Source organism: Gymnoscopelus microlampas (genome assembly GCF_963454915.1).
Source record: "Gymnoscopelus microlampas genome assembly, chromosome: 6".
In the NCBI taxonomy this organism is placed as follows: Eukaryota; Metazoa; Chordata; class Actinopteri; order Myctophiformes; family Myctophidae; genus Gymnoscopelus; species Gymnoscopelus microlampas.
Window position 1 is genome coordinate 40169107 of NC_139943.1, and position 27607 is coordinate 40196713.

General features: G+C 43.4%; 1 protein-coding gene across 2 annotated transcripts in view; it reads right to left on the minus strand.

Annotated features, from left to right (window-relative positions):
* Nucleotides 1-27607, minus strand: part of scaper (S-phase cyclin A-associated protein in the ER) — an 89012-nt gene that overhangs the window by 20445 nt on the left and 40960 nt on the right. For both annotated transcript variants that reach the window (XM_084059044.1, XM_084059045.1), the window contains exons 20-24: nt 26049-26185; nt 21434-21499; nt 20796-20922; nt 12775-12890; nt 1696-1819 (exon numbers count right to left, since the gene is read on the minus strand). In XM_084059044.1, the coding sequence (XP_083915170.1) occupies nt 1696-1819; nt 12775-12890; nt 20796-20922; nt 21434-21499; nt 26049-26185 (570 nt within the window). The remainder of the gene's footprint in view (nt 1-1695; nt 1820-12774; nt 12891-20795; nt 20923-21433; nt 21500-26048; nt 26186-27607) is intronic.

Sequence of the window (27607 nt, forward strand, 5' to 3'; positions counted from 1 at the left end):
CCCGTTCAGAAACGCTCCTTGGACCAAACAGGGAAGGTGTTTATTGTTACCACGTCGTATAAACCCGTTGACTTACTAACTGAGGCATGATTGAGATGGTGGGCAAATGCAGAAGCCTGCAGTATACGAAAACCTTGGATTTGCTCGTTCAGATAAATGACATGCGAATGTAAACGTAGCAAAGATCGGGATTAAGGCCAATGCCAGTGTTGTTCAATGTGGAAAATCCTGGTCAGGTAAAACCATCCCATTTGGTTTAATGGTTGGGCTGCATACTGACAGCGTTAGTAAATCCACCAACATTCTCCGCAAATCTAATTAAAGGGGGACATGCTCCTCAGACAGCTGCCCTACCCCCACTCTGTAGACTACACACACACACACACACACACACACACGCGCACACACACACACAAGCGAGACCAGAGACACGTGCACACACAAGTCAAGACAAACATAGACTGTGTGTGGAAATATTATAAGTTTCATAATTGCAGGGTGAGAAGAAACATGAATAATTTTAGAAGCGTATTCTTTTTTTTATTTTATTTTTTTAAATTAGCATCCAACTTGGGGGGAAAGAAAGTTAGCTCGTCTCCTGCGGTGCTGTTGGACATGTCAGTCATCAGAGCAGCTGCTGGGATATGTTTTATATAAACCTAAGCATACAGGGCTAACCTCTCCCTGCGTGCCCTCAGGAAATATGACTGCTTTGGATTGGAACCCAGGACTGGAGAAGGAAGCCCCAGTAGAGTTCATGCATGTACCACAGCCCCATGTCTGTGCCTTGTCCTGTCTATGCAGTGTGTGTGTGTGTGTGTGTGTGTGTGTGTGTGTGTGTGTGTGTGTGTGTGTGTGTGTGTGTGTGTGTGTGTGTGTGTGTGTGTGTGTGTGTGTGTGTGTGTGCGCGTGCGCACGGGCAGCCCCGGCCAGCCGCCACTGTTAGATGTTTGGAGTGGGCTGATGTTTACAGTCCCTCTTACGGAGTGCTGAAGGATATGGGCTGACATGTTCGCCGCCATGCTGCCCGCCTGCCTGACTGTGTTCTCACATTCCCTCAGCCCAGAAGCATCTGCAGAGTGGCTGGGCAAGGGCTTTGCTACCCGCTAGCGTGCGTCTCGCTCTGTCTTTTATTAACACCGTGCCAGGAACCGGCGCCGGCGACGAGGTCGCTGTGCTCTCTCTCAGCGCTGCGCATCGGCAGAGGAATTTACAGTGACGCTGGGGGGGTCGGTTAACCAGACAAAAGGAGGGGGGGGGGGGGGGGGGGGGGGGGGGGGGGCGGTTAACCAGACAGCCTGAAACTAACATGATCTATTTGGGTAGCAAATAAATACTGAAGGTAATTCGATCACACCGTGTAACCTCGATCACATTCACAAGCTCCTGTGCCATTGCTGTATTAGCTCGAGCTATCACTCCTGCATATTGGAAGGTCACTGACAAAGATGTGTAATGCAACGATCAACAATTACTGCTAAGTAAATCAGAAATGTTTATGAAATCAAGGTTCGGGTTATTTTATTGTCACATGCACAGTGAAATTCTTGTACTTTAAGCTTATCTCCACAGTGCAAAAGAGAAATAAGTACACAGTAAAATCATCATTGTTAGTGTATCCATTCGTAAATCAAATCTTTTATCAGATTAAATATGAAAAAGAATGAGTGGTGCTTTCTCCGAAAGTGGACTTACTGTTAGCTGATGATACAGCAGGTCCATTAGCAGGGCTATTTTGTTGCTAAAAAGGTCATAGGAGCAGTTGAGGGGGCAGCCGGAACATGCCAGGTAGTAGGTGTTTACAGCAGCACAGAGGGACCTGACAAGACAAGGACGGACAGACAAAACCATGAGTGATCACAAGCCAAGCAACAGTTCAACACCGGCTGCTACTCCCCCGCACAATTCATTCTGAAGACATCTATTAGGATGTAGGTGTGTAGCCCCGGGGCGCTGACAAGACTATCTTGCAGTCATCAGGAAACCAAACACTCTCCGTAGTATTTGTGGCTCCTTAAGGGTGCAGTTCATCTTTGGGGTGTCAAAAAACTAAAAACAAAAAAAAAAACACAACGCATCGACAGTGCCAGCCTTGGGGGTAGCCGCTTTTTCGGGAGGGAAACACTCCCGTCGACTACTCAAAGCAAGGGGTGACCTCGTCGGAGTGCACCACACCGTCCGAAGAGCCGAGCGCAATCTCTGCCCCCATCTAAGGCTGAGATGGTGCAGCGTTTCCTCTGGAGAGATAAGAGCCACTGCTCTCAGCAGCTCCTCACGGCCCCCAGACGGAGGCCAAGGCCAGGGGGGGAGAGGAGAGCTCTGAGCTAGTCAGCGTGCCTCTGTATTATGTCTGCTTTAAAACAAGACCCGGAGAAGATTAATGTCTCAGATAACTGACCAATCAGTCCGCCCTGACTGCCTCCCCCCCCTCCTCACCACCCCTCACACTTTCATCAGTTAATATTTTTTGACAACTGTATATTTTAGCCCAATGGCAGAGTGGCATGTCCTATCTGCTCGCTGGAAGAATGGAATCTGGCTCCTCCGTGTCTAAAGTAGGCTGTGTTTATTTTCAACTGGTAAACATTTTGATATCTACCGAAACCTTCACATCTGCTGCGTGTTTTCGGTCTAACCGAGTTGGCACAGAAAAAGTAAAAAATTGAAAAAAGCAAAAAAAAAATAGAGACACCGACGTTGATCCAAGTCTGTCAATGCCTTTCTCCGTTCTGTGTTTTTCATTTGCTCGTGGGGCAGATCAGTCATTTCAGCATATCACTATTGACATTGTAGTGCAAAGCTGTCAGACATGGAATGCAGCGTTAATGTGAGAAGTACTACATTTTGAGTCACGGGCAAGTCTCCAAACATTGGGGCATACTGTACCTTTTTGTCCTCAAGACATTGATGCAGTGCTTTGGTCAGACACACCTTCTCTAATGTACCTAGAGCAGTGGTTCTCAACCTTTTCAGGCTGTGGCCCCCCAAAAGAATCATATTTGAACTGGGGACCCCCAAAATAACCATATTTGAATAATCATTTTTGAACTGGGGACCCCCCAAAATAACCATATTTGAACTGGGGACCCCCCAAAATAACCATATTTGAATAATCATATTTGAACCGGGGACCCCCCAAAAATAATCATATTTGAACCGGGGACCCCCCACTCTGACAAGCACTTGGAATTGTAGTAGGCATTGAGGTATTACATTTAGCGTTGTGAGCTATCAGCTATTTTCACAATTTCTGCCTCTTACTTGTATTATTTGACAATTTTGCCAATGTTGACCAGTTTAGTATACCGTAGTTTACTTTTGATGCAGTAATAGTCTTGAATTTATTTTCTTTAAATGTCCTTAAATTGTCACTTTACTGTCATCTCGGGACCGACCCACTGCCTTAGAGTATCTACTGGACAATAAAGTAATGAATTAAGAAACTGTGGATGGAGTGGTGTGGTGAATAAAAAGACAACACTGGGTCCGATTTACTGCTTTTCTAATGAGCAAGATCTAAGCCAAAACTAAACAGAACAGATTGACAAAAAAAAACTAAATTGTAATTTGAATGTCTTAACTCATTGAGTGCCATTAACGTGTTTCACGTGTTTTACCGCTGTGGTGCAACGTGCCATTAACGTGTTTCATGTGTTTTTGAAAAAATAATAGAAAAAAACTAAAAACCTTTTTCTTTTTTTTTAACCCAAGATATCATTATCTGAAGATTTGCAGCTCCATCCACTCCTTGTTTAACTTATAACTGAAAAAGGCTGTATCTCGCTTCCTAAGCACTTTTCTTTTACTTTGAAAAAATAAATAAAATCAAAATCGTACTGGCCAGAAATAGCCAGAAATAATTCAGGCACTCAATGAGTTAACTCCTTACACTTACATTATCTTTGGTACTGTATTAAGGTTACACCCCATTTAGACCTGGCACCCCATTACGCAACTATACCTTTCAAGCCGGGAACCCCTTTTGGGACCTGACGTCCCTCTTTTGGACATGTCATTATGGGCAAAATGTTTTTCTTATTTTTTGTTTTTTTAATAGCTGTGAAGTTGTAGATCGGCCATTAAAAAAAAAAAGGAATAGGGCTTAAGTGGTTAAGATGTCCATACTGAATAAAACAAGGCACAATGGCAGGAGTGTCAGATAACCTATGGCATATAAAATGACATGCTGGGACTGGCTTGGTTCATACAATAGAGGTGTTGCATAAAAACAGGATAGGGTTCTTCAGACAACTGTAGCATTCAGTTATCTAGCTTTGTGAGAGCTGGGATATCTTTCTCTGTACAGAACTAAATGATAATGAAACTGTCCTAATGCAATGAAGGCAATGGGAGCCACCAGCAAGATTGCATATGATTAATTTATGTTAGTCTTAAGAACCAATGCTGTCAGTTGCCACCTCATGTTGCCCTGGGCTGATGACTAAGATGAAGGAGAACAAATCCGCAATCCGTACGATGTATTCTCTTCCCGGACTTGGACCCAGGTTTTCCACGCAGGTGACAACATTTTAACCACTGAGCTAAGACCGAACGGCAGCTTGGGCAGGTAAATATTGTGCTTTGCCCATCAGCCAATACCACTTGTCAACATACCTGAATACAGGGTCTAAATGTCTCATTACAATCAGAATCAGTTTTACTGTCACTTCCATAGTACACACTAGGCATACAAGGGAGCAAAATACCGTTCTCCGCAACTCATGGTACTTGTCACATTTAAAAACAACAGACACATTAAAAAGAGGCAAAGCCATTTAAAAACATTAAAAAGTAGAGAGAGAGCAGACAACATGGTAAAGAAAAGTGCTGATGTATTCAAAGTGCAATATAGATACAGTACTATTCAAAAGTGCTATTCATCTCAAGATGTTGCTTTTGGGGGCAGTATATGGCGAGTGTTCAGGGTTCTGATGGTTTGGCGGAAGAAACTGTTCGAGCATACTTAACATACTCTACCATACAGATAACGTTTTGTGCACACACAAAAAGTTCTAGATTGCAGCCTTAACTTCTGTATGCTATCACATTTAAGTTTAGAAGCGGAATACAGAAGACTAGAAGTTACACTGCAGAAGCTGAAAAGGAAAAAAACTTCATTCCAGTACTGTGAAAACTCTCCATCTAGCTACATCAGTAACATGATCGTCTAAGAGGATTCAATCCAAGGTATGGCTGTTATTTCTCTCCCACCATTGAAGCCAGCAGGTTCTGATCTAATCACGTCGCGGCAATACGGCTTCAGAGTCACAGTATGGAACTCCCCCTCCTGGCTTCACAATCGACTCAGTCAACTGCTCATGTAATGAGCATGCAATTGCTTTGTAACCCGGCTAATCAGCCTTGTCTTTGGTCGCCTCCGAACAAATGGGGAGCCTGTCAGAGGCACGTTTGAGTAATGCCCTTACACCAGCACGTACAATGAACCATCACAGTGATCGGTCTTTGGTTTCCTCCCACCTAATTGAACTTGATTAGCATGACACCTGATAGCACACTCTTCTCTGGGAATCTCACCGTCCCCACGCCCCTCCAATGACAGCTCGTGTCAAAGATTTTGAGGGACAATTTGGTAAAGTGCCATGCTAAACGTGTCTCCTGTTTCACAAAAAACTATGCAGGCATCCACATGTGCCAGGCCAATCTGAGCGGGCAGCATTCCTCCGCCTAGGCCCTATGCCACCACGGAGGTCTCATTACGTTGCACAAATTGATGAACCCATAGATAGCTCCAAAACGATAGCGGCTATTATTCACAGCCTACCAGGTTTGACTACAGTACAGCACATTTCCTAAGCTGAAGTGGCGCTATTTCAAAGATGTAACAACTGACATAACCACTTAAAACCTATATAGATAGTTGACCGGGGTCCCCCAGTGCTCTTTCTTCCCTCGACAACGAATGTCTTCGTGGCAAATAAACAATCTATAAACTCACAGCAAGTTGCATTGCGATGCGTTATGAGCTTGTAGATCTGCTTTCTGCTTTCTCTGAATGAACGCCCCAGAATAGGGATGTGGTTAATAACACAGGTGAAGAGAGAAGGGAAGACATGTGGGAGGGGAGATGCAGAGAGAGAAGACGAGAGAGAGAGAACAGAGATGGAGATAATGAGCTCAGCTACACTAAACAGCTTAACCTTAGACAGCCAGGACGACCAGGCTTTTGGTGAGACCATTGAGATCACTGCAGAACTGGGGCCAAGAGCTGGAGGGATAGAGTACACCTGATCCTGTCCCCACCCCACCCCACCAGCCCTCTGGGGCTCTACCTGGGTGGTCAACAGGCTCAGACATGATTGGGTGGGTGGGTGGGTTGCACCACTGGGGGAGTCACTGACCTCTGAATTAAAAACTGAACCCATCTCCGAAATCCACAGAGTATCGCGTTGGCTGATAGACAGGGTAGATGCTTTGAGGACCTTTTTAACACTCGGAGTTAAATAAACAGCAGCCATAATAAAGACTGTTGCCCTGCTAGCACTAGATTTTTTCCCCTTCTTTTTTTAACAGGCAATTGCATTAAAGAAACAATCAATTGGTGCATGGATTCCATACTAAAGGTTTATGTGCATTGTGCACAGACAAAAATGGCACACTTACATGTCATTCTCCCTTTATAAATCAGTATCAACTTATATTTGAGCAGCTTGGTGGTGCTCTACAACTGAACCCAACATGATGCAGCGGCTAAGACAACGAGGACTACATATGAATGATAAAGCACAGGTTTGTATATATTGAATAATCAAAATCGGAGTGCTATTTCTCTAATGAGTATTAACTTACCAAGAAGCCAGCCATCACACACAGCTCCAGTTTATAGAATGAAAATGCTTTTGATCAACTAAAATAAAGTAATTCTGAGTTGGTGTCCTTATTGCAATACAATCCTAGAAAGTGCACATATTTTATTTGAGAAAACAGATATTGATGCAAATTATGTTTCGATGTTGGCCTGTTCATCCACAGTGCAAGGAAACCCGATGTGTTGACGTTTCTAAGTCGATAATAAGATATAATTATAATAGAGCGGTGGATAAAGACACAGTTAATGCAGCTGACCTACAAGAGAAATCAGGACACAAAACTCAGCCAATCAGTGAAGCCAATGGGTTGGGTTGGCCAATTAGGGAAGCCAGTGCCTATACCCCCCCCCCCCCCCAAACACACAGAGATACATTACGTTCTCCGCAGAACCACGGACATACAGATACAGATATCCGTGGATTTTCGGTTCACACCCTCACATAATTTGTGACACACAAGCCAAGTTTGAGGTCTTTCGGTTGGACGGCGCCTGAGTTATGCCTGGGACAGACAGACACACACACACACACACACACACACACACGCATAGGTTTTGTAAATTAATTAAGATAGAACTGTAGATAGAACAATATACAGTATAGTATACTTGTTGTACAGTATATTGTATTGCTGTTGTTAGCACAGTCTTGTGGAACATGCCACATCAACATTTTGCTGCTTCTACCTGTCTGAATGAGTGACAAACTCCTCTTGATAGATTCTTGGTAGCCTAGCTATTTATCCTTCTTCTCTGTTCTGTAGACAGTATGTAGGCCTGTAAATTATTGTATCTCTCATGCAGTTGTTTTACATTTGTTTTTTTCATTATTTGTTCTGCCGTTGACCCGAAGCAAAAATAAAAACAGTTAAGTCCCGTTTCTTCCTCATGACAAGGTATTAGAAGGCTGTGTAATTTGATAAGGAGTGAAATGCATACTGTGAGAAGAAGGGTCATTAGAACATTTAGCTTTATTTGACTACTTTGCCATCGGCATCGCTATTCTCACCGTCTCCAAAACATGTATACACATGGGTCAGGGTTTGTTTTTATAGATGCCTACTTTTCCGTGGGAAGTGGCATACGCCTGTTTTCTAGCCCCCTTTTGTGCGTATGCAGCGGTTATAAATGAGACCCCAGGTTATTTGTTATAATGAATAGCCAACTCCCCCCTGGATGACTCTTGGTTGACAACAGGACAACAAGCATGTAAAAGGCTCTTTATGCAGTTTTTTGTCACTGCCTTAAAATTATCAAGCCAGAGATCTGTGCTCCTCAATCCCAAGTCTCACGTTTCCCACCCTCTCTGTGCGTTTCCTATGTGGCCAGCCAAGCCTGACCGGAGCAGCGCTGCAGAAATCTGACCAACTTCCAGATCAGGTTGAGTCCCCTGCTTTTCAAACAGGGAAAATTTGTGTTCGGGGGGGAAGAAAAAGAATCCTAAGCCAAAATAAAAGGTGAGGAGCAAATCCATTTCCTTGCGCTGTCAAACAATCCCTTCATTCACTGCTATCTAAATGACATTTAATTTGATTCTGCTGCTGATCTTTCCGATACCCTGAATGCTTCCAAGACATCCATTCTGCTTGCCGTGCCACACTGGCCGGCTATGAAGGGAGAGAAATCTGATGAGCCGTCACGCAGCATCACGCACGCACACACGCACACACACACACACACTCTCATTCACTCACTCACAATCTCATGCTCACACAGAATGCTAGAAAACATCCTGAAATGAAACCACAGGTAGCAGGTCTGATTTCACAGGATACACCAAGTCATGTTAGAAAGAGGTGGCAATACAAATTGGGTTAACACGAATGTCCAGGCTTCCTGTAGAAATGACCACGATCAAGTTACCACTGTAGTTATGTCCTGCACTTAAACTTGGAAAACACTGCTACCGACACAGTATAAATATAAACTTTTAAAAATTGACTTTTCCCCACAAGTTTCAAGTGGCTGGGGTCTCTTTTGTGTGCGCCTACTGTGTCTCCCCCCTACATCTACGTTTTCAGAGAGTGAGGGGATCAAAAGCCTGACAGAGCCTGATGCTTTGCCCAGTTTACAAGAACTATGAAAGCCCTTCTTTCTCTCTTCTCTCCAGTGACCCCTATTGGAAGACAGAAGAACAGGCCAACTGACAGCTGAGTATCAGAACCATTCAATCTACTTTGCCGTGAAGTCATTGAAGATTCTTGATTGATAGCCTTGTATTATTAATTTTCTTTTAAGGGCTGAAACAGGAACAAGAGTGGTAACCTCTTAAAACCTCCACTGACTGGGACAAAGCATTTTCTGCCTAAAAATAAAAAGGAATCTTACGGACTCCTTTTGGAGACTGGCATGCTTAAGATTAAGATTGCTTGTAACTTGGACTGGTTCAAAGCATACAGGGATTAATGTTTTTCTTTCCCCTGCCGATCTTGTGCAGGCAGTATAAAACTATAAACAGAACTTATTGGAGTCATATGAAGGAGCCCAACATGAATTATGATGCAACACAATTAACATAATGCAAATTGCCTGGAGTTATTAGCTAGAGTCTCTAAAAATTAAATCAATTTGGTTTACGGCACATTTTACGTGGTAACATCAGGGATGCTACAGTGCAGAGATTTTAGTGGAAGTCAAACAGAGCGTCCACCCAAGACTAGGTCTGGGGATTCCAGTGGCTATAAGCCTCATTTATGCTTAGTTGTGCGTGGGTGTTCAACGTGTGCAACGAAAACAGCCAATCTATTGGCTATATTCGATGCACGACGCTCAACTAAGTATAACTCAGGCTACAGGGTTATGCCGGGACATTAGCGCAGAGCCTCGCAGAGGAATTAGCTCATTAATGTAATGGTAACAAGATGGAATCGGCTTCCCTGGGGAGAGATATGGCAGCAGCATCTCCGCAGCTGCATTTTTTTTGTACCCCCATCCTGTAAATCACTCCGCTTATCTGCAAGGAGGAGGTGATCAATACGGCAGCATTACTGTAAACAGATAATGTTGTGCGCTCTGGGGGCAAGCGTCTGCCCAGCGGCCCATTACGCGCACAGCCATCCAGATGACGGATGGTGATAAGTAGACAGCCCGGCCCGCGTCCTTGTGTTGCATCTCGTCACCAGCGCTCAACCGACTTGCAGTGCCGACCTGGCTAAGTTGCTCCCGACGTGAGGTCAGCGCTGTGCCTCTTTTTTTCCCCTGCACTTTGCATCTCTTTAGAAACAACGGAAGAACGGAGTGAGGGCAGTGAGCTTTGAATACACTAAGGAATATTCAAATCCTGCATGTGGGCCCACGACACGAAAACCACACACCTTTGGTTTGCAAAGGAAACTATAGAAGGAGGAAGTTTGTTGCTGTAATATTATTCACAAACCAATACATTTTGCCCCCAGGGGTCCCAGAGTGGGTTCCAGGGAGTACCCAGCTACTGTAAATGATTGATAATTAAGAACCAAATGGACCCTTACAATTCTAACTCTGAGCATGTACAAATGACCAAATTGACCCTTATGGGTCTTTTTGGTTCCACTCAGTACAGTTTGAACACTCAGAGTTAAATTAACACTGAGGATTGTACAGTGTGGATTGGAGTCCAAGAGATAGAAATAGTTTCAAATGGCGTATGTGGTCTAATTCATTTCAATGCTGTTGTATCTCCATATTTTGTTAAATTAATGCCCTACTTCATCGTATATAAGTGTGTCGATCTACAAGCACACAGGTCTGTCTATGGCAGCAGTAACAGCAGTAACAGTATTTCCCCTAGGGTGCAACTGGGGGCAACACAGAGAACTGAGTGAGTTCTGCCCTATTTCCAGACAAAAATGAGTAAACCATAAGGCCAAGAGGAAATGGAATCCAAGAAGGCGTGTCCAGTTGGACTGAGCCTCATGCATATGCAACAATGTCTGCAGCAGAACCTGTTCAGGCTTGGGAGGGATTCAGCTATGAAAGCTGGTTAACTGTGAAACCATTCCTTTATCATTACTCATAGCCCGCTGTACAGATTCATTGGATAAACGCACTGGATGAAAGACATGCCTCTGATCTTCACATCCGCTTCCTGTTCTGAACCATGTCAAGTGGATACCTTGAAGCTGCGGAGGTGCCGTGTGTGAACCCACTGCACCATGATGCACACGCACACACACACGCACACGCACACACGCACACACACACACACACACACACACACACACACACACACACAGTACATACAAACAAACTCAAACTGAATTGAAGAAAGAATTAGAATACTTGGCCTTATTTAAGTAAATAACATCTCTCACAATTCAGAAGTCTGTTTGAAATTCCCTAAGAGTATGTGATTGAGGAAGGGAGGATAAAATATAAAAAAATCAATATACACGCAATGCCCTGTAAAAGCCTTATAAATATAAGGAGCATTTGTCCATTAGTGGAGTTTCAGAGACCAGTAAATGCTAATGAATGGGGGGAGCGAGGCCATTCCGGTCCATTAGGAAGTCCCACTAGTGGGTACGGCGGCCTCTCCGAGGTTATCTACTGGCGAGCCACGCAAACTGCAGACCCACAACTCAAAAAACACCCCTGCACTCTAAATGATGGATTAGACAAGCATGCTTTTTGAATTTCGAGAGAAAAAGAATGAACATAAATTGATTACTAAAATGGAAATGCTTTGCAATTCAGGGGAGAAAAAAAGAGGGTGCGTTGTTATTCATTAATGTGTTCTGAGAGTATTTATTGAGATGAGACCACTGTAAATAGCGATAAAGTTGGTTAGCAGGGATTAGCTCATTCACTTTGTGAAAAACATCACAAATAATAGTAAATAAGACAGCACTGTCGCTGTCACTGTCAATGAGGTCAGTGAGAGGAGACAGTCACAACCTAGTCAGTGGGATGATAGAAGCCAGCAGCTGCCAGGCGCAATGCCTAGAGAATATAGAGGCATGTTGATGTGTGTGTATTCTATGTAAAGGGCAGACTCAAGCAATGAAGGCTATAGATCCACTGATTTATAAAACACAATATATGTTTTTTGGGGGGCTTAACCACTTCTGAAAATAGGGATGCTAGATTGAAAGGGGGTTAACACTGGGGTGGTCGATTAGACGTTGTACCCTTTTGAAAGCACCTTGCACCCTAAGGCCATGAAGCATAGTCTCAGACAGACTACGGGAACCATGAATAACTGTTTACATTCACGGTAATACTCAAATTGAGACATGGTGCCATGTCCTGCCTAAATCTAGTTAGGTTACTTAAACTGTGGTCATATTCATATAATTTGCGTAATTAAAACAGACTGCAATGTGGATTCTTTGTAAAGACTGTAATCCAAGTGAGCCAGTCCATGTGAGAATAATTAGTTTGAATGCAGTCAGTACGAGGGGAATAAAGACTGTCCACACCAAGCAAAACTCTAAAGATACATATTATGATAACGATGTGAGTATCCACATTGATGAATGATCTCTAGATATGTTGAACGTGGCACCCGGTAAATTCGGAAGGATTTTGATTGGCTGTCAGTGTTTCTATCGTTCATCGTTCAACGATATCGTTCAGCGCGGTCGTTAGTTATAGTTGAGGTGTGCACTCCGTCTGCCATCCACTTGAGTAAGAACATTATAGTTATTGTTCTTGGTGTGGACAGCCCTTTTGTCCTAGGCAGATATATATCCAATCGATAATCAGACTGCAACATTCAGACATACTGGGACAACGATAACAAATAAACAAAATGTCACCGTGCAGTATTATTATTCACAATAACTCATTAAAACTTATTTTAATCGTCATAAGGGCATAAGCAGGCAATTGTGTGATTCTGTGATATACAGTTCAGTTAATCATTTATCATGTGTTCACATAAGAACACACCTGAGCACAAATTGTTCTTATTTGAAGACACAGATGTATGCAAATGAGTACTATTTGCATGAAGTGATGGCACTCACTTGAGCGGTATGCGTGGCACTGTAGTGGGTGTGGAGACAGTTGTGATGACCTGCAGAATCAGCTCCAGTGCAGAGAGACCCCCTGCCAGCTGGAAGGCCACCTGATCTGCATTGTTCTGTCACAGAGAGAGGGAGAGAGAGAGAAAGAGAGAGAGAGAGAGAAGTTGAATAATTATGAGAGATACAGTTAAAGAGAGAGAAAGAGAACCACGGTCAGGGAACGGCAAGCAGCAGGCTGCTGGACAGAGGATTGCGTTGCTCTCACCAGGGGGGGGGCTCTCTTTTCCCCCCTAAACGGGGCGAGGGATTGAAATCTGAAGCAAAGTGATCCCTAAAGTATTCCTGTTAAATCTCAAAAGTGCACAACCCTACTCCGCCCCCACAGCAGTCAAATCTCAGCGGAGGACAACTACTCTACAGGCTCCACTTGGCAGCAGGGTGGTCTCCACTGACAAACATTGAACTCAGAGAGGCCTAGCGTAGGCCAATGGGACAGGGGGGAACGGGGCGACAAGGAAAATCGAACAGAAAGAAGTTAACCTTAAGTGCATCGCCCGATAAGATAAGATACGATATGGATTTGTTTCTTGTCTTTCTCTCTCCTGGACAAGACGCAACTGCAACACCAAGAAATGTATAGTTAGTGGGGTAGGTGGTGGTGGTGGGGCGGGGGGTTGAACATCAGTCCATAGCTTTACATTTAAGAACAAACATCTTAATAGATGGTTCCTGTCCTGTCCTCCCGAAGGGAGCAGAAGAAGAGAAGAGTTAGAGTAATTGGCGGTGGGTCAGACGCTGTTGCTGCAGAGTCCTATAAATCAACAACTACAAAGCTGGGAGCGAACGCTGCTATCAGGCATGTTTCTGCCTGGGTCAACAGAGAGAGAAGGGCCTGGAGGGAGGCGGTGGGGGTTTGTGGCTGTTGATAGAAAGTTCTCCCTCACATGGTACCGTGGAGCGCACAGGCTGCATCAGCAGCGTGGGTCGCTAGTAGAGCACGAGCACAGGGGAAGAAGACGACACCCCTCTCGCTGATGTGACAGGACTCAAATCCAGCCACTTCACAAGGCTTTTGTTCCAACGGATGGGAAGTCACCGACATGCCCAAACACATCGAGAGAGAAGAGACTTTGGCGAAATTACAGATAATCTTCTCATCTGTCATTCATGCCTGCCGCCAAAGTGTACCGCTCTTTCGAGATCCAGTGACACAAAAACAACACGTTCAAACGCTGGTTCAGGGACAGATTACTTGTTTTTATTCTTTTTTTTTTTAAATGTTTGACAAGCTCTCCGTTCACAGTCGTGTTCAGAGCACACAAGGATTTATTTTAATTTTTTTGTAGATCTCTGGGGGGTTGGTTACGTCATCTCAACAGCTCCTAATCAATTGCCTTTCAGTCACAGAGGTTGGTTTAACCCCCTCTCTTAACCCGCCATCAACACACCTACCTAAAAAGCTTCCAGGCTAAATGAAAAAAGTCAGCTCTTTCATGGTGGCTTATCAAATGGAATTAAAGGGGGGTAGCTCGGAACCTGCTTGGCTAGTGCCTTTTCTGCTGTGTTGACAGATTTATCTGTGGTGAGGATGGAACAATAAGGGGTGAAGAGGATTAAGATCAAACTACCCCGAAGTGTTATCTTTAGGTGGTCTACACTTGCAATCTTATTTTAAAAAACAACCACCAAAAACTAAAATAAAACTAAAAACAAATATCACCGTGAAGACAACCATTTAATAATAAAACTAAATGACTAAACATCCGCCATTTTGCTTCAGCTTGAGTGTTGCCAAATGCAAAAGACACGACATCTGGTGATGATATATTCTTTCCAAAAACCTTGCCACGGAAGGGCAACAGAAATCAAATTTGTATGCAACTACTGTGACACCGACTATACACAGTTAGCAGCATGTGTATAAACACTTTCACCATGACGAAAACATTCTCCGCCTCTATAAGTACAGCAAGAGATTTACAAATTGCATTTCGGAGCGATCCTCCATCCAATTTACTTGAGGGGACATAAGCAATGTTCCCGCGTCTGGCCACACCCGGACAGAGACTCCAATAGAACAGTAATAGGATGTGCAGCTCATTTTGTCCTCCCAAAACAGGAACCCAATCAAAGACTGAGCGTTAAAGAGAGGTGAGAGGCCAGCGACAGACCCTTAATTACACAACCCCCGGAACGTTATACAATTATTATCCAGGGTGACCATTATTAGCTGGGCTAATCAGAAGGCCAAGCGCCTGCAAATTCCCGTGACCATGGCAGAGGTGCTGGGAGGGGTCCGCCAGACTGCCCTGTGTTGTCCACTCCCACCAGGCACTCTAATTAGCCAACATTAAAGCAAGGAGGAGGGGACAGCCTCAGTCGTCCTAACCACGTCGACAGACTGGCTTCATTAAGGCTGGAAGACTCTGGTGCCGTGCAGTGTGAGGGAACGCAAGGGGGAGTTAGATTCTCTCCACATAAAATGTCATCATTATGCAGGCTTCCAGAAGGGCCTCCGATGGGTAAACAATGTTTTAGGGGCAGAGCCTAGTCAGCCTACTGTAAACCACAACAAGTCTGCTGGAATAAACATTTAGAGGCAGAGCGCAAACTTGTGTGTTTACAGGACATAATGGCATATTGTTTAGTATACAGTACGACTGCTGAGGGGACGTGGAAATGGGAAATAATACAAATTGTGTTTATTCTAGAAAATGAGCTGAGATTAATCGAAGGCCGGCATGGTGCAAAAATCAAACCAGCCACAGAAACCGCAAACAGCCGTGGGTTGTAACTAATACACAGAGAAGGTTAAAACCATTTCACTCCATTTTGGTCTTGTGGTGAAGAAAACAAAATATGTCTTTCTGTGAACACTTGACAGTATAGAAAATCCTATTTTATTGGCCTGGTAGAAAATAGAGGTTGTTCATTCTACTAGTGAAATTGCAGTACAATGTGTCAACAAAGACTGTCGCTCAGTCTTATGTGTCTGATTAAGACAATATGAAATACAAATTATATCACACACCACTCTACTTAACCAAATAAACCTCTAAAAAAACAGAACTAAGTTACTAACTGCATGTTCTTGGACCACCTTTTTTTCCCTTTACACCAAATGTCACCAATAAATAGCGGATCTACAAGCTCACTGTAGATCTCCAATTTTTAACTAATGTTCCTCCCAGAATATGTACGCTGGAATTCAAGTTGTTAAAAACATTTAAGGCTGTCAATGTACAGTGTCAGTCAAACACTAGCCACAAAGCAGCCTATTGGTGAAAAACAGTTCAGCTTTAAACAAATAAAACATCTGTCACACTATCACTCACAATTTAAGCCAGGCACAGGAAAATAACCACTTTTTCACATGAAGACGGGGGAATTACTAGAACAAAATGAAAAAAACGATGCAGTTGTCTTTGACAAAGTTCTTACACAGATGATCTGGAAAATATCTGTCAGTGCCGGAGGCCTTTTTGTCTTGCATTTCTGCCCCTGCCTCGATATCCAGCATCCAGCAAATGCCTGACTGAATCTAAAAATGATGTCTAAGGTTCAAATGAATCTCACTTTTGACTAGTTCAGGTTAATATTGGGTCATTAAACTACACTTTCCAATGCAACAACCCAAAAGAAGAAAATATGCAACCTACATTTTGACAATCCAAGTTTTACCTACGCAGTAAAATATGAGTGTTCATTTTAATCGGGACGTTGTGAGCTTGTAAATCTGCTATTTTCACTTCTATTTAAACGTTTTTTTTAATTGTATCTAATGTATTAAATTTAGATTTTTTTAAATTATTGATGAACATTTTTCATTTTTCTTTTTTATCTTTCAAAGAAATAAAAAAACAAAGTAGGAGACAAAAAAAGAGGATATTTACTTGTGACCCATAAAAGTTGTGCCCGTTTAGGAAACACTGGTCTATACCCCCAGTTACAGCTCCATATAAAGCCTACTGGTGGTCCCAACCGGGCCGTGACAGCTGACTAATGAACACATAAATACAGTCTGGAGTCTTTAGCGCTAAGAATGTTGTGTTTCTGACAGTTGCTCAACTTATCGTTTTCTGCCTGGTGTATAGTTGAAAGCAGAGGTAAACACTTTGGGCAGTACATAAATATGAACGCTTACCAACGTGCAAACAGAGGAGAAAGTAAAAAAAAAAAAAGAATGAAAGAGAGGTGCATATTTCTTCAATATCACCATGTTAAGAAAAAGGGGGAAAAAAGAAATCAGGTTTGACACAAAATAAACCATTAGTGACCACAGAGGGAGGTGCTCACTGGGGCCAGAGAGCTGGAGATGGGGGGGTGGGGGGCTCCAATGGCAGTGCAGGGGGGCGTGTCAGATGTTGTCTAAGGAATTAGCGGAGAAAGTGGAGACTGAATCAGATAGGGTGGAGAAAAACAAATGTCTAGGTGAGTCAATGACACAAGAGATGCTTGTTAGGTCAAATAATCTAAACGGACCTGACTTGACGTGACTCGGGGGCCAGACGGCCATGCTGAATGAGACTCTATTTATTTGACTTTGTCCAGGGATTAGACAAGGAAGTGTTCCCCAGGCTGCCTCGCTCGTTAACCAATCACAGCGAGCCAAGGCGAACACACGGCTTTGGCTTTTTGGGGGCGAGGCTGAGAGCGACTGCTGTGCGTCATTGGGGTAATAATCACAAAAAAAAGCAACATGGTTTAACTTTCAAAATAAATATTTTGTATAGGCCTTAAAGGAGCATGTCAAGGAGCATGCCACCCATTTTTTACATTATCTTCATATAATTGGTCCTCACTAATGCTCATAATATGAAGGCACAATTTCTGTCTACTCACTCTGCGTCTCATTGGTATGGTATGATATGGACAGTTCAGAAACATGCCTACCACTGACATCATCGATGGGGATTCCAAGCTAATATGAGCTACAGCCTTTCTATTCCTGCAAAGTTAGCATGATGATATAGATGCCGTTGTGCTTGCATTAATAATAAAACAAGACCAGGAGACCTGGTTCTGCCAGACCCAGGCTAAGCCGGACTTCACATGACGTGTCAGCCTGTGTCTATGCCCATGTATGGACGAAAGGGAGACAGACTTTTCTGGCTGGGACCTAAGGACAAACGGACGGGGCCATATTTTTTGCCCATGTATGAAGAAAACAGGTACAAAACATGCCCATGTATGGACGAAAGGGGGAAAGACTTTTCTGGCTGGGACCTAAGGACATACCCTTCGGGTCTGGCAAAAAAAAAGAGAAAAGAAACAGTTTGAAATCCTACCGACCAAGTAGACAAAAATGGTACCATCTTATAATGAGCATTAATGAGGACAATTATATGAAGACGGGTTGAAAATGGCTGAAGTGCTCCGTTAAGTGGCTAAAAGCTGTGTCCATGAACTATATGCAGTAAAGGCAGAGTACAAAGCTAAACGCCATAGACTGAGCCTTGATCTGCGCTGTGTACCCGTGACACCAGTGTTGAATGGAGCTGAGCTCCTGCCCCGGCCACCTCTGACCTCCCAGTGGGAATGAGTGGAGCTGAGGGGAGGAGCCGTTGTGTGTTAGTGACAGCTTGTGCGCTACTCAAATCACATTGGTCTCCTCCTCTCCTCTTACCAGTATGCCACTCGCCTCAGCTACCACTTTTTTTTTATTTAACCTCTCTGGGGAAATTCTATAATAGCCTCTGCAGCCCTCCCCCTCGTCAATGGAGAGACACTATCGTCTCTCTATCCTCCCGCCCACCGGCACACACAATGGGTTGTTATGATAGCTTGAACCACAAGCTGGCAGGAGATTTATGCCTCATCACAGGAGGGTAGTGGTGGTGGTGGTGGCAGTGGTGGTGGTTGTGGTGGTAGGGGTGGCGCACGTTTTCTCTCTTTCATAAACATTGTAGCAGGTGTATCCGTTCCTCAACTCTGTGTCATTTATTTTTAAATGTGAGTTTCAGTATCAAAACCAAATTTCTCCCCCCCCCGTTGTTATATATTTTTCTTAAATGCTTTTAAATACGTTGCCCCCTTCTTCCTGGAGTGATGTACAGAAACCTGAACTTGTCGGAGTTGATTACATAAATGTAAGTAAATTTAAAAGGATCAAGAAAGTACTCTTGGTCAATGTTTTTTCACTGAAATTATTTTAAAACCTGTCGTACCCGTTTATTGATCCTTTTTTCCCTCCTTCTATTTTCTTTCGTCATTTTAAAATGGATTTCACTCAGTTGTAGTGTTTGACAGTTGAATTTGTTTGTTTGTATCGTTTGTGTTTATGGTTGTAACAATGTTCATGCTTCTCTCAGGTCACTCTTGAAAAAAACATCTTAATCTTAATAAGTCATTCACCTGGTTAAATAAAAGATATGAAGATGATTAACTCACCGACGAATGTTTTAAATCGGTTGTTTAAAACGTCTGGAATTGGACTTGGCACGAGAGTAAGGAATTCAAAGGGAAAGCCTAATCTAATATCAAATTCCCCTGACTTTGCCCCATAAAATCGTTTGCATTAATGACATTTCATTTGAAAATCCAATTTACCATTGTCTAAACCCATGACATCTGAGCCGTGTGAGCGAGCCAGACGCGAGACAACGTTGGCTCTGGTGATGGGGAAGCGCTTCTATTAGTACCATGTGCACAATGAAAACACGGCTAATCTGGTCTGCATTAACCAATAACCGAGGGCGGGGGGATTTTATTGGGGTAAGCGATACTCAACGCTGGGACGGTGGGACAGAGGGAGCCGCGGCCAAACATGACGCTTCAGTGGAGAATGCCAGAGGGGCTGGTTCGTCCCCCCACAATCCTGTCGACCACAGTGGGCTGTTCACAAGGCTGTCCAACAAGGCTTCTGAGAAGATGAGCTGTGGGGCAGTCAATATATGACTATCAAAAGACCGGCCAGTTATTGTAATTATGGGTTGCAGTGTGGTAAACTGAATTAGTAGTAGGGCTGTAACAGTCATGACATTTTAGTTGACGATTAATCTACAAGCTTGCAACGCTTCGCATTACGGTGTGTTGTGAGCTTGTAGATCTGCTATTTTCACTATTTTTCAAAACAGATGAATGGAAAACGATTCTGCCAACTAGAAAAAGTGCTCCTCGGAGCACAGGTCTCCGTCAGGTCAGGTACGTTATTGTGGCCTCCTGGTGGCGCTATAATAGGTCAATGTGAAAAGGGTGCCATTTATTCTTAGGTCGTTCACGGTAATCGGACACTGCATTCATGATTTGAGGCATTTTGTTCCAAAAATGTGTTTTGCTAAATTAGACCTGCTGGTGGGGCTATAACAGGCCAATGTGAAAAAGGGTGGCATTTCTTCCTTGGCCTAGTGGGAATGTGTTTGTGAAATTTCACGGAAATTGCAAGCTGCGTTCATGATTTGAGGCATTTTGTTCAAAACGGAGCAATCCTGCTAATTTTGGAAGCGAACCTTAGCCAATGAGGATGGAATATGGGAAATCGGATAGATCCGTGTTGATCACATGACTATAGAGATACTGTGTACCGATTTGCATGACGTTTGGATAAAATCTGTAGGAGTAATGTAAAAAAATGGGTTTTGCACAAATCGGCCTCCAGGTGGCGCTATAACAGGCCCATGTGAACATTTTGAGGCAGAGGTTCTGAATTGGCATCCAGGGAGTGTGTGTGCACAGTTTCGCAGCGACCGGGCCAACGGTGCCAGAGATTAACTGCTAACACACGGGCAGGACATACACACGGACACACACGGACGGACGGAGGGTAAAACATACTCCATACTCCTTACGGCCTGGCGGAGACAATTATGCAAAATAATTGCGATTATCTCAAATAATTGCAATCAGGCCAAATTAGTAGCAGGCTTCCTTTAACTAATATAACAGACATCAGTAAGTGTATAGGAAGCATGATGCATTGACACGTGTATTAATTTAAAAGTTAGGAGGTAAAGGTTAGGATAAAATATGAACACCGGCAGAATAATATTATGAACGAGTGTGATCCAGAGGTTGCTTTTTACCTGTTTCTCCAGGATGCGAGAGATCTCTCCTAAGGTTCTGTTCACAGCAGATACTTTGTTGTTGGCCCACTGGCCACTGTCCTGGCCTTGAAGTTGTTTCAGCAGGTCCTTTACCAAGCGCTGGAGCCTGGACATACAGGAGAAACACTGTCATTACACCAGTGGTTCTCTAACTTTTTCATGCATTTGGCCGCAGACCTGAAAATGTTTGGTGCCAGAGACACTCATACAAGATTTGTGTTGCTAAAATGTTTTTCAAAAGATTGCAAACTTGTCAAAAATGTTCAAGATGTTTTGAAAATAACAGATCTACAAGCTCACTACGCGTCATATTGTGACACGTTGTGAAATTGTCGATCAGCTATTTTCAAATGGGGTCAAAGAGGTTAAATTGATTTTGATGCTACAGTATATTAACTTATGTTGCTGGGGACTCCCTGGAACCCCCTCAAGGACCCCTGGGGGTCCCCGGACCCCATTTTGAGAAGTCATTAAATAGTAAACTCTGGAGTGTACAAATGTAACCAAATGGACTTGTGAGCATCCATACATTTATACACTCTCTTACAATGAATGGTGAAATTAACAAGACTGATTATTCTGATTGATTATTTTGCTGTGTGTGCTGCGTAACATACTTGGCCTTGTACGGTGAGTCAGGAACTTGTGCCTTTGCCTCCACTGACATTTCGAACTCCTTTGCCCTAGTAAAAAAAAAAGAGAGAGAGAGGAGGGGGTAAAGTCTTTGAATCGTAGGAAAAGAGTGCTTGGCCTGTCAGTTAAGAAGAGGGAGGATGTAAAGTGTGAAGAAGGAGAGAAAGGTCAGGCTGAGGGAGAGTGTTTATTTGGCCTGTCAGCCGTTAGCCAAGTGACTTGGCCTAAAATAATCAGACATCAGCTCTGCAGGGACCTGTTGTCTCGCTGCCATCTACTCATATAGACTATAGGCTTAATTCTACCGTTAAGTCCCTCTTCCCTCAAGTCATAATTTTACAAGGGCAGCTCAAATTCTTTATTTCACTCATTGTCAAATAAACAGTTAACAGGGGCCTCATGCAGCACCACTAGTGTTTTGAATGCGTGACCTCCCAGAAGGTCATGGTCATTATAGGACCGGTATCTTTGTTGCATTAGCCCGACAGTCAGACACTGACAAAATACAGAGCGCGTGCGTGTGTGTGTGTGTGTGTGCGCGCATGCACTTTGCATTTTGGGGAGCGGACGAGTCATCCATCTGTCAATCAGGTATTCCAGACAAGATAAAAACTATTGATCAGAGTGAGATAGATGGCCTTACGGTCATCCATCCAGTGGCTGATAAACTCAAACATTTCCTGGAAGACAGGTGGACCTGTCCCTGAGGACCAGACCTGGAACTAGCAACGCCCAATCCGGTGTTCACAATCTCTTGTCAAGAGATTCAAGGGCAGCCATCTAAAATCAATGGATGTCTTACCTCACGATTAGCCAAGAGGATAGTGTGCCCAAATGTGAGTGATGTTTCTTTTGTTTTATATTTCATGTTTGTGTGACTGTTAATCACATTAATTTGGTTTCTATAGTAAACTTATAATTCATAATATGAAAAGAAAAAAGTGTATTATAATCAAGCCCATTACAGTATACATACATATCTACGTAAATACATACAGGATACTGTTTACGTTGTGTGTATATAAAACAGTGCTTTAAGTTTATCTTAAAAATAGTTTCCATATGTTTTTATTATTTATTTTTTATAATGCAAGGACAAAAACCTTCAGGCACTCCCTTAGTGCTTCTGACCAGCTAAACCACGGTGGGGGTGAGTGGAGGGGGTCCATCATTTGCTAACATTATTTACTGTGTCCTCTGAGCAGGAAGAATGGTTAATGCAGGCCTGCTTTCACAAGAGGTCTCAACTGTACCTGGCCCATTTGTCATTCTTGATATTACAATATTCATCTCTGACAGGTTTACACCCGCCCAGGTTAAATGGGGAGCAATTGCAGAGCAATTCATCACAGTCGGCTGCAGGGCTGGCTAAATGGGCTGAAGGCAATAAATATCAGTAATCAGCAATAAGGGAAAAGGCACAAATCAACAATGCAGAACTAATAATCAATTCATCATGATCTAAGCCTCAGTAAATTATGTTTTGTCTTATTTTACTGGAAGCAACTATTATCCATTTCTCTTCTTAAGCCCGTGTATGCAGCCAAAAAATCCACGACAAGAACCAGATTAGTTCTGAAACAGGGAACACAAGTACTGTATACAGACACGGTACAACGACATTTTAACACTGGACTAAAATGATAGATGAAACCAAGCACTATGTCAGTGGTAGTTAGCCTCTACAATGGCATATCTATTAAGAGGATAGGATGGATAGTTTTAGACTGCAACAGTGTGTAGCCTGATTTATACTTGGTCGTATGATGGTGTCATACGTTAAAAATAGCTTTGACGTGCGACAACGGCCGGGGTATAAATTAAGCATAAGAGGCAGACTGTGGAGTGTAACCTAAAGAAGCTGCAATGAAAAATGTACCTCAAATCTCAATAATAGTGGTGCAATACATCCAGCAGAACTCAGCTTGGATGCGAATTATGAAGTGTGTGTGTTCGTTAAAACCCCTCCAGTTCCTCTACTTTCCCCACCTGGGCCAGCACACTGGGTGAAATGAGTTAGGGTTGTGCTCACCCTCTCCATATTCCCATACAGGGGTGCCTTTGTGTACACACTTCTCCCTGAGGTTCTCACACACACACACACACACACACACACACACACACACACACACACACACACACAGGCTGCTCTGTTCCCCGCTGAGCCAAACACATGCAACAAGGTATAGGCAAACAGCTTGTACAAGAGGATCAGTGGGGACTTGGGTTTCTAAGTTCAAAACCCATCTTGACACTAACCGACGTGCTACTAACAAGCCCTTTAAATGGCAAATTTTCCAACCCGAAAGACTTATTACTGTAACAAGTTAGCCAGCCCGCAGGAGAAGAAAAAAATACACAGGGTTAAACTGTGTGTGTGTGCTGCTTTATGACAGAATTCGGCTCAGAGTTGGCCTTGGGAGTCTAGTGAAAACTTCTCGTGCGTTTTACGGACACCATACAGTGTTCCAATAAAATGGCTCATTTCCACCCAACGGTGGAGCAGCTCACCTTTATGTTAACTGGGGCTGTGTTATTTATGACCTCTGAAAGCCTGTTCCCTTTGAGCGCTGGTCTCAGCAGGGCTGGGGCAGGAGTGACAATGAACAGAGGCAGATCGTGTTGTCACCTCCTCAGCAGTGCAGTGCCTCAGAATGCCACAACACTGATAACCAAGTACTGTGGGCAGAATGCAACGGGCATTTCATGGGCTGTCGTCACCGCCCTTTCTTCTTCATTGGAACAAGTATAGCCTCTTGATGAGGAGCAAAGTGAAAATGTTTACTGTAAGTTGAGTTTTGCAGAAAAGTAGGCTGAAATTGCAGCATTGTCAAGTCATCTCAACGGATTACAGCCAGACCGATATATCGGTTTGGCCAATATATTGGCCATTATTAGACTTTTTTGATGACGTCGGTATCAATAATTATGCAGCTGATGTGTCCCAATGTTTAACCACTTTCAACCCAACTTTTCTAAAAATAAAAAAATATATTTTTCAAATGTATTAGAAAAAAATATTGGTCAAAACATCAGTAATCGTGGGCTAGGACTCTCCAAAAGCCGGATCGGGATAGGACCCAGAAATCTGGCATCAGTCGAGCTCCACAACGGATGACTGCACAAAACAAGTGTAGAATATAAAGGCTGTCCCCTCATAATTGATTAATCAGTTGGTTTGGTTTTAGTTGAGCGAAACGTTTTTGAATATGCTCATGCTTTTTCCATGGCTAAAGTTATTTCTTTAAAAAAATTATAAGCTTGTCAGATCGAGATTTAAGCCTTCAAATTCAACCAATCTGGTAGAATGTTCAGTTCTCAAAATTCAAATCCAGGGCTATTTCTAGGTTTTTTTAACCACTCATATACTTCATTGACCAGAGTTCCCCAGGAGTCTACTACTAGTCCCCCTCTTTAAGAGCCTCTCTCTCTCTCTCTCTCTCTCTCTCTCTCTCTCTCTCTCTCTCTCTCTCTCTCTCTCTCTCTCTCTCTCTCTCTCTCTCTCTCTCTCTCTCTCTCTCTCTCTCTCTCTCTCTCTCTCTCTCTCTCTCTCTCTCTCTCTCTCTCTCTCTCTCTCTCTCTCTCTCTCTCTCTCTCTCTCTCTCAGAAGGCAGACAGAGAGCAAAGGAATGATGACAAACAACAAACAGTCCTGCAGGTTGGGAATCAAACAGGAGATGCGCTGAAGAGGTCATTTTGCACCCATGTGGTATGCACCCTAACCAATCGGCTATTGGTTCACCCCGTGATGCCACTGTTCTAATCTCATGTGAGACTTCACTGTACACCTGAAAAGGTTTGATGATTTTACGCGGGAAACACAATTTGACAGATTTGTCGATTAAATCAACTAAATCTATTTAGGTGACAATTCCCATTACTATTTGTCAACTAAGGAAGACTATAGTTGAGGATAGCCCTAGTGGATGGATGTAGCCACATATTACAAACTTAGATACTTTAAACAATGGTACCACCGTAACTTTGTCTAGAATGGCGGCCATGCTAAATGGCTCATCCCGCAAAATAGCATTTATGAAACATCACATTGTCCATCTCCAATCACCTCCAAACATCCATTCCAGTTGTGACAAAATGCTAAACGTCCGACACAGAGGACCCTCTTTGGCACCTATTTGTTGATTACTATTGATTTTCTCTGATACTTCATAAAAAAAGAAAATCAATAGCCCAGAGAAAAAAAAATAGACGTGGTGTACACACATACTTCAACACAGTACTGTACACCAGGGGAGCCTTCGGGTTTTGGCAGTGCCGTGGCAGTAATTTGGGGGAGAGCTCTTAACAGGTGAAAGCCCGGGCTCACAGATCGATCCCCAGTTTTGCTCCCCAATCACACAAAGTGGTCATAAATTAAGCTCATCAGTGCTGCGCTGTAGACAGCAGGAACACACACAACATCTGCTTCCCATCTCCTTGTCACTCATAAAATAAGACAAAGTCCCTGGCACAGTCTAGTCCTCTGTACTTGCGGAACAGTGACACGGAGTGAGAGAGATGGGGGTGGGGTGGTGGTGGAGGAGGGAAAGAGAGAGGAACACAGGAGATAGAATAAGAATCTCAAAGGTATCAAATTACCTGGAGTTCATCCTGGCACGGAGTTTCTTCGCCTTCTTCCTCGCCTTCTGCCTCTCCTCTCCGTCCTTCACGCTCTCTGAAGAGACGGAGCCGTCTGTTACGATATCCACAATGTATTTCCTCAACGACAGATGCTCCTGAAACAGACAATAATAAATACATCACAAAAACGGTCTATCCATCTATCTAATATATCGTCGCTGTCGGGCAGAAACCAGCTATCGCCATTTTTTTTTTTTGATATAACCCATTTTGACCTGAGGTCGTTTTGAAGAAAAAAAATAAAAGCGCTTCTGACTAAACCTCCTAACTCAATTGGATCCTCAAAACTGTCAGTCAAACCATCAAGCTCCAACTTTGGAGATAGTTGTTTTTTCCATCATTGATTAGAATGACGAAGTCAGACGGGGACAAAACTTCACATTAATGGTCAAAAACTCCACTTGAGCTGTATTTGGGTAAAGTGGTGATAATATAAGGACACATTCAAGTATCTGACAATGTATAAAGTCACCATACCAACTTTGAGGCAGTATTGTGTCGTTCTAAAAACATGTTTTGTTTTTTTTCATTTCCTGAAAAGTTTACATTTTGGACATTCTGCCCGACAGCACCAAAGGAACATTCAGTGTACAACACATAATAATGGGGTGGGGAAGGGCTGCAGTTTGCATCATGTGGGACAGGGACAGTAGCAGTAGAACTGTACTCTCTCAACACCTCCTCCAGGAGGTGAGCAGCTGAGGGACCTTACAGCACACAAGACTGACAGCTTACAGCCACAGTCTGCTTGAATAAAAAAATTACAACGATTTTTTGCTCTGGCTCCTCATCTGAAAACAGAGTCGGTGGCCAAATTATGAGAATAAAGATAGGTTGCACCAGAATGAAGTTTTTAAAGATCCAGTGGTTTAAAAAAATGACTGGGGGATCCTTTTATGCCTGAATGGTGCTCTTTGTGGTGAAAGCCAGATAGTAGACCAGAATACCAATGAGATGCACCAAGATAACTCGCCAAGAGAAGAACTTCTTCTCCGGTGCAAGTAATCAATCACCAAACCTGCCTATAGCAATTCATGTCTACATTGACCATGGGAATAACACAAAATCCCAACGGCTGCTAGGTAAAAAGGTTGTTCATTGTAACAGCAGGTGTGTATCCATTGTGTGCTGTGTAGATCTAGCCCTCCCAGTGCTGCCATTATATCCTGCAATTACCAGAGCACCTCCAGTGATCGGCGCGCTTTGAAGCTACATGCCCACAGACATGCTGAGGGACAGTAAGTGTGAGCGGTGTCACATGATTCTGATATTTCCACCCAGACACGGAGTGAGAGAGAGGATGTAACCCAATTTGGACGACATGATGTATGTGCGAGTAACCAATTACCCAATTATCCTGTCATCCGGCACCCCAGAGGACAGGATGGCCGGGCAGATAAAGGGTCTTCCATTCAGCAGTCTAACCTGTGTGTGTGTGTGTGTGTGTGTGTGTGTGTGTGTGTGTGTGTGTGTGTGTGTGTGTGTGTGTGTGTGTGTGTGTGTGTGTGTGTGTGTGT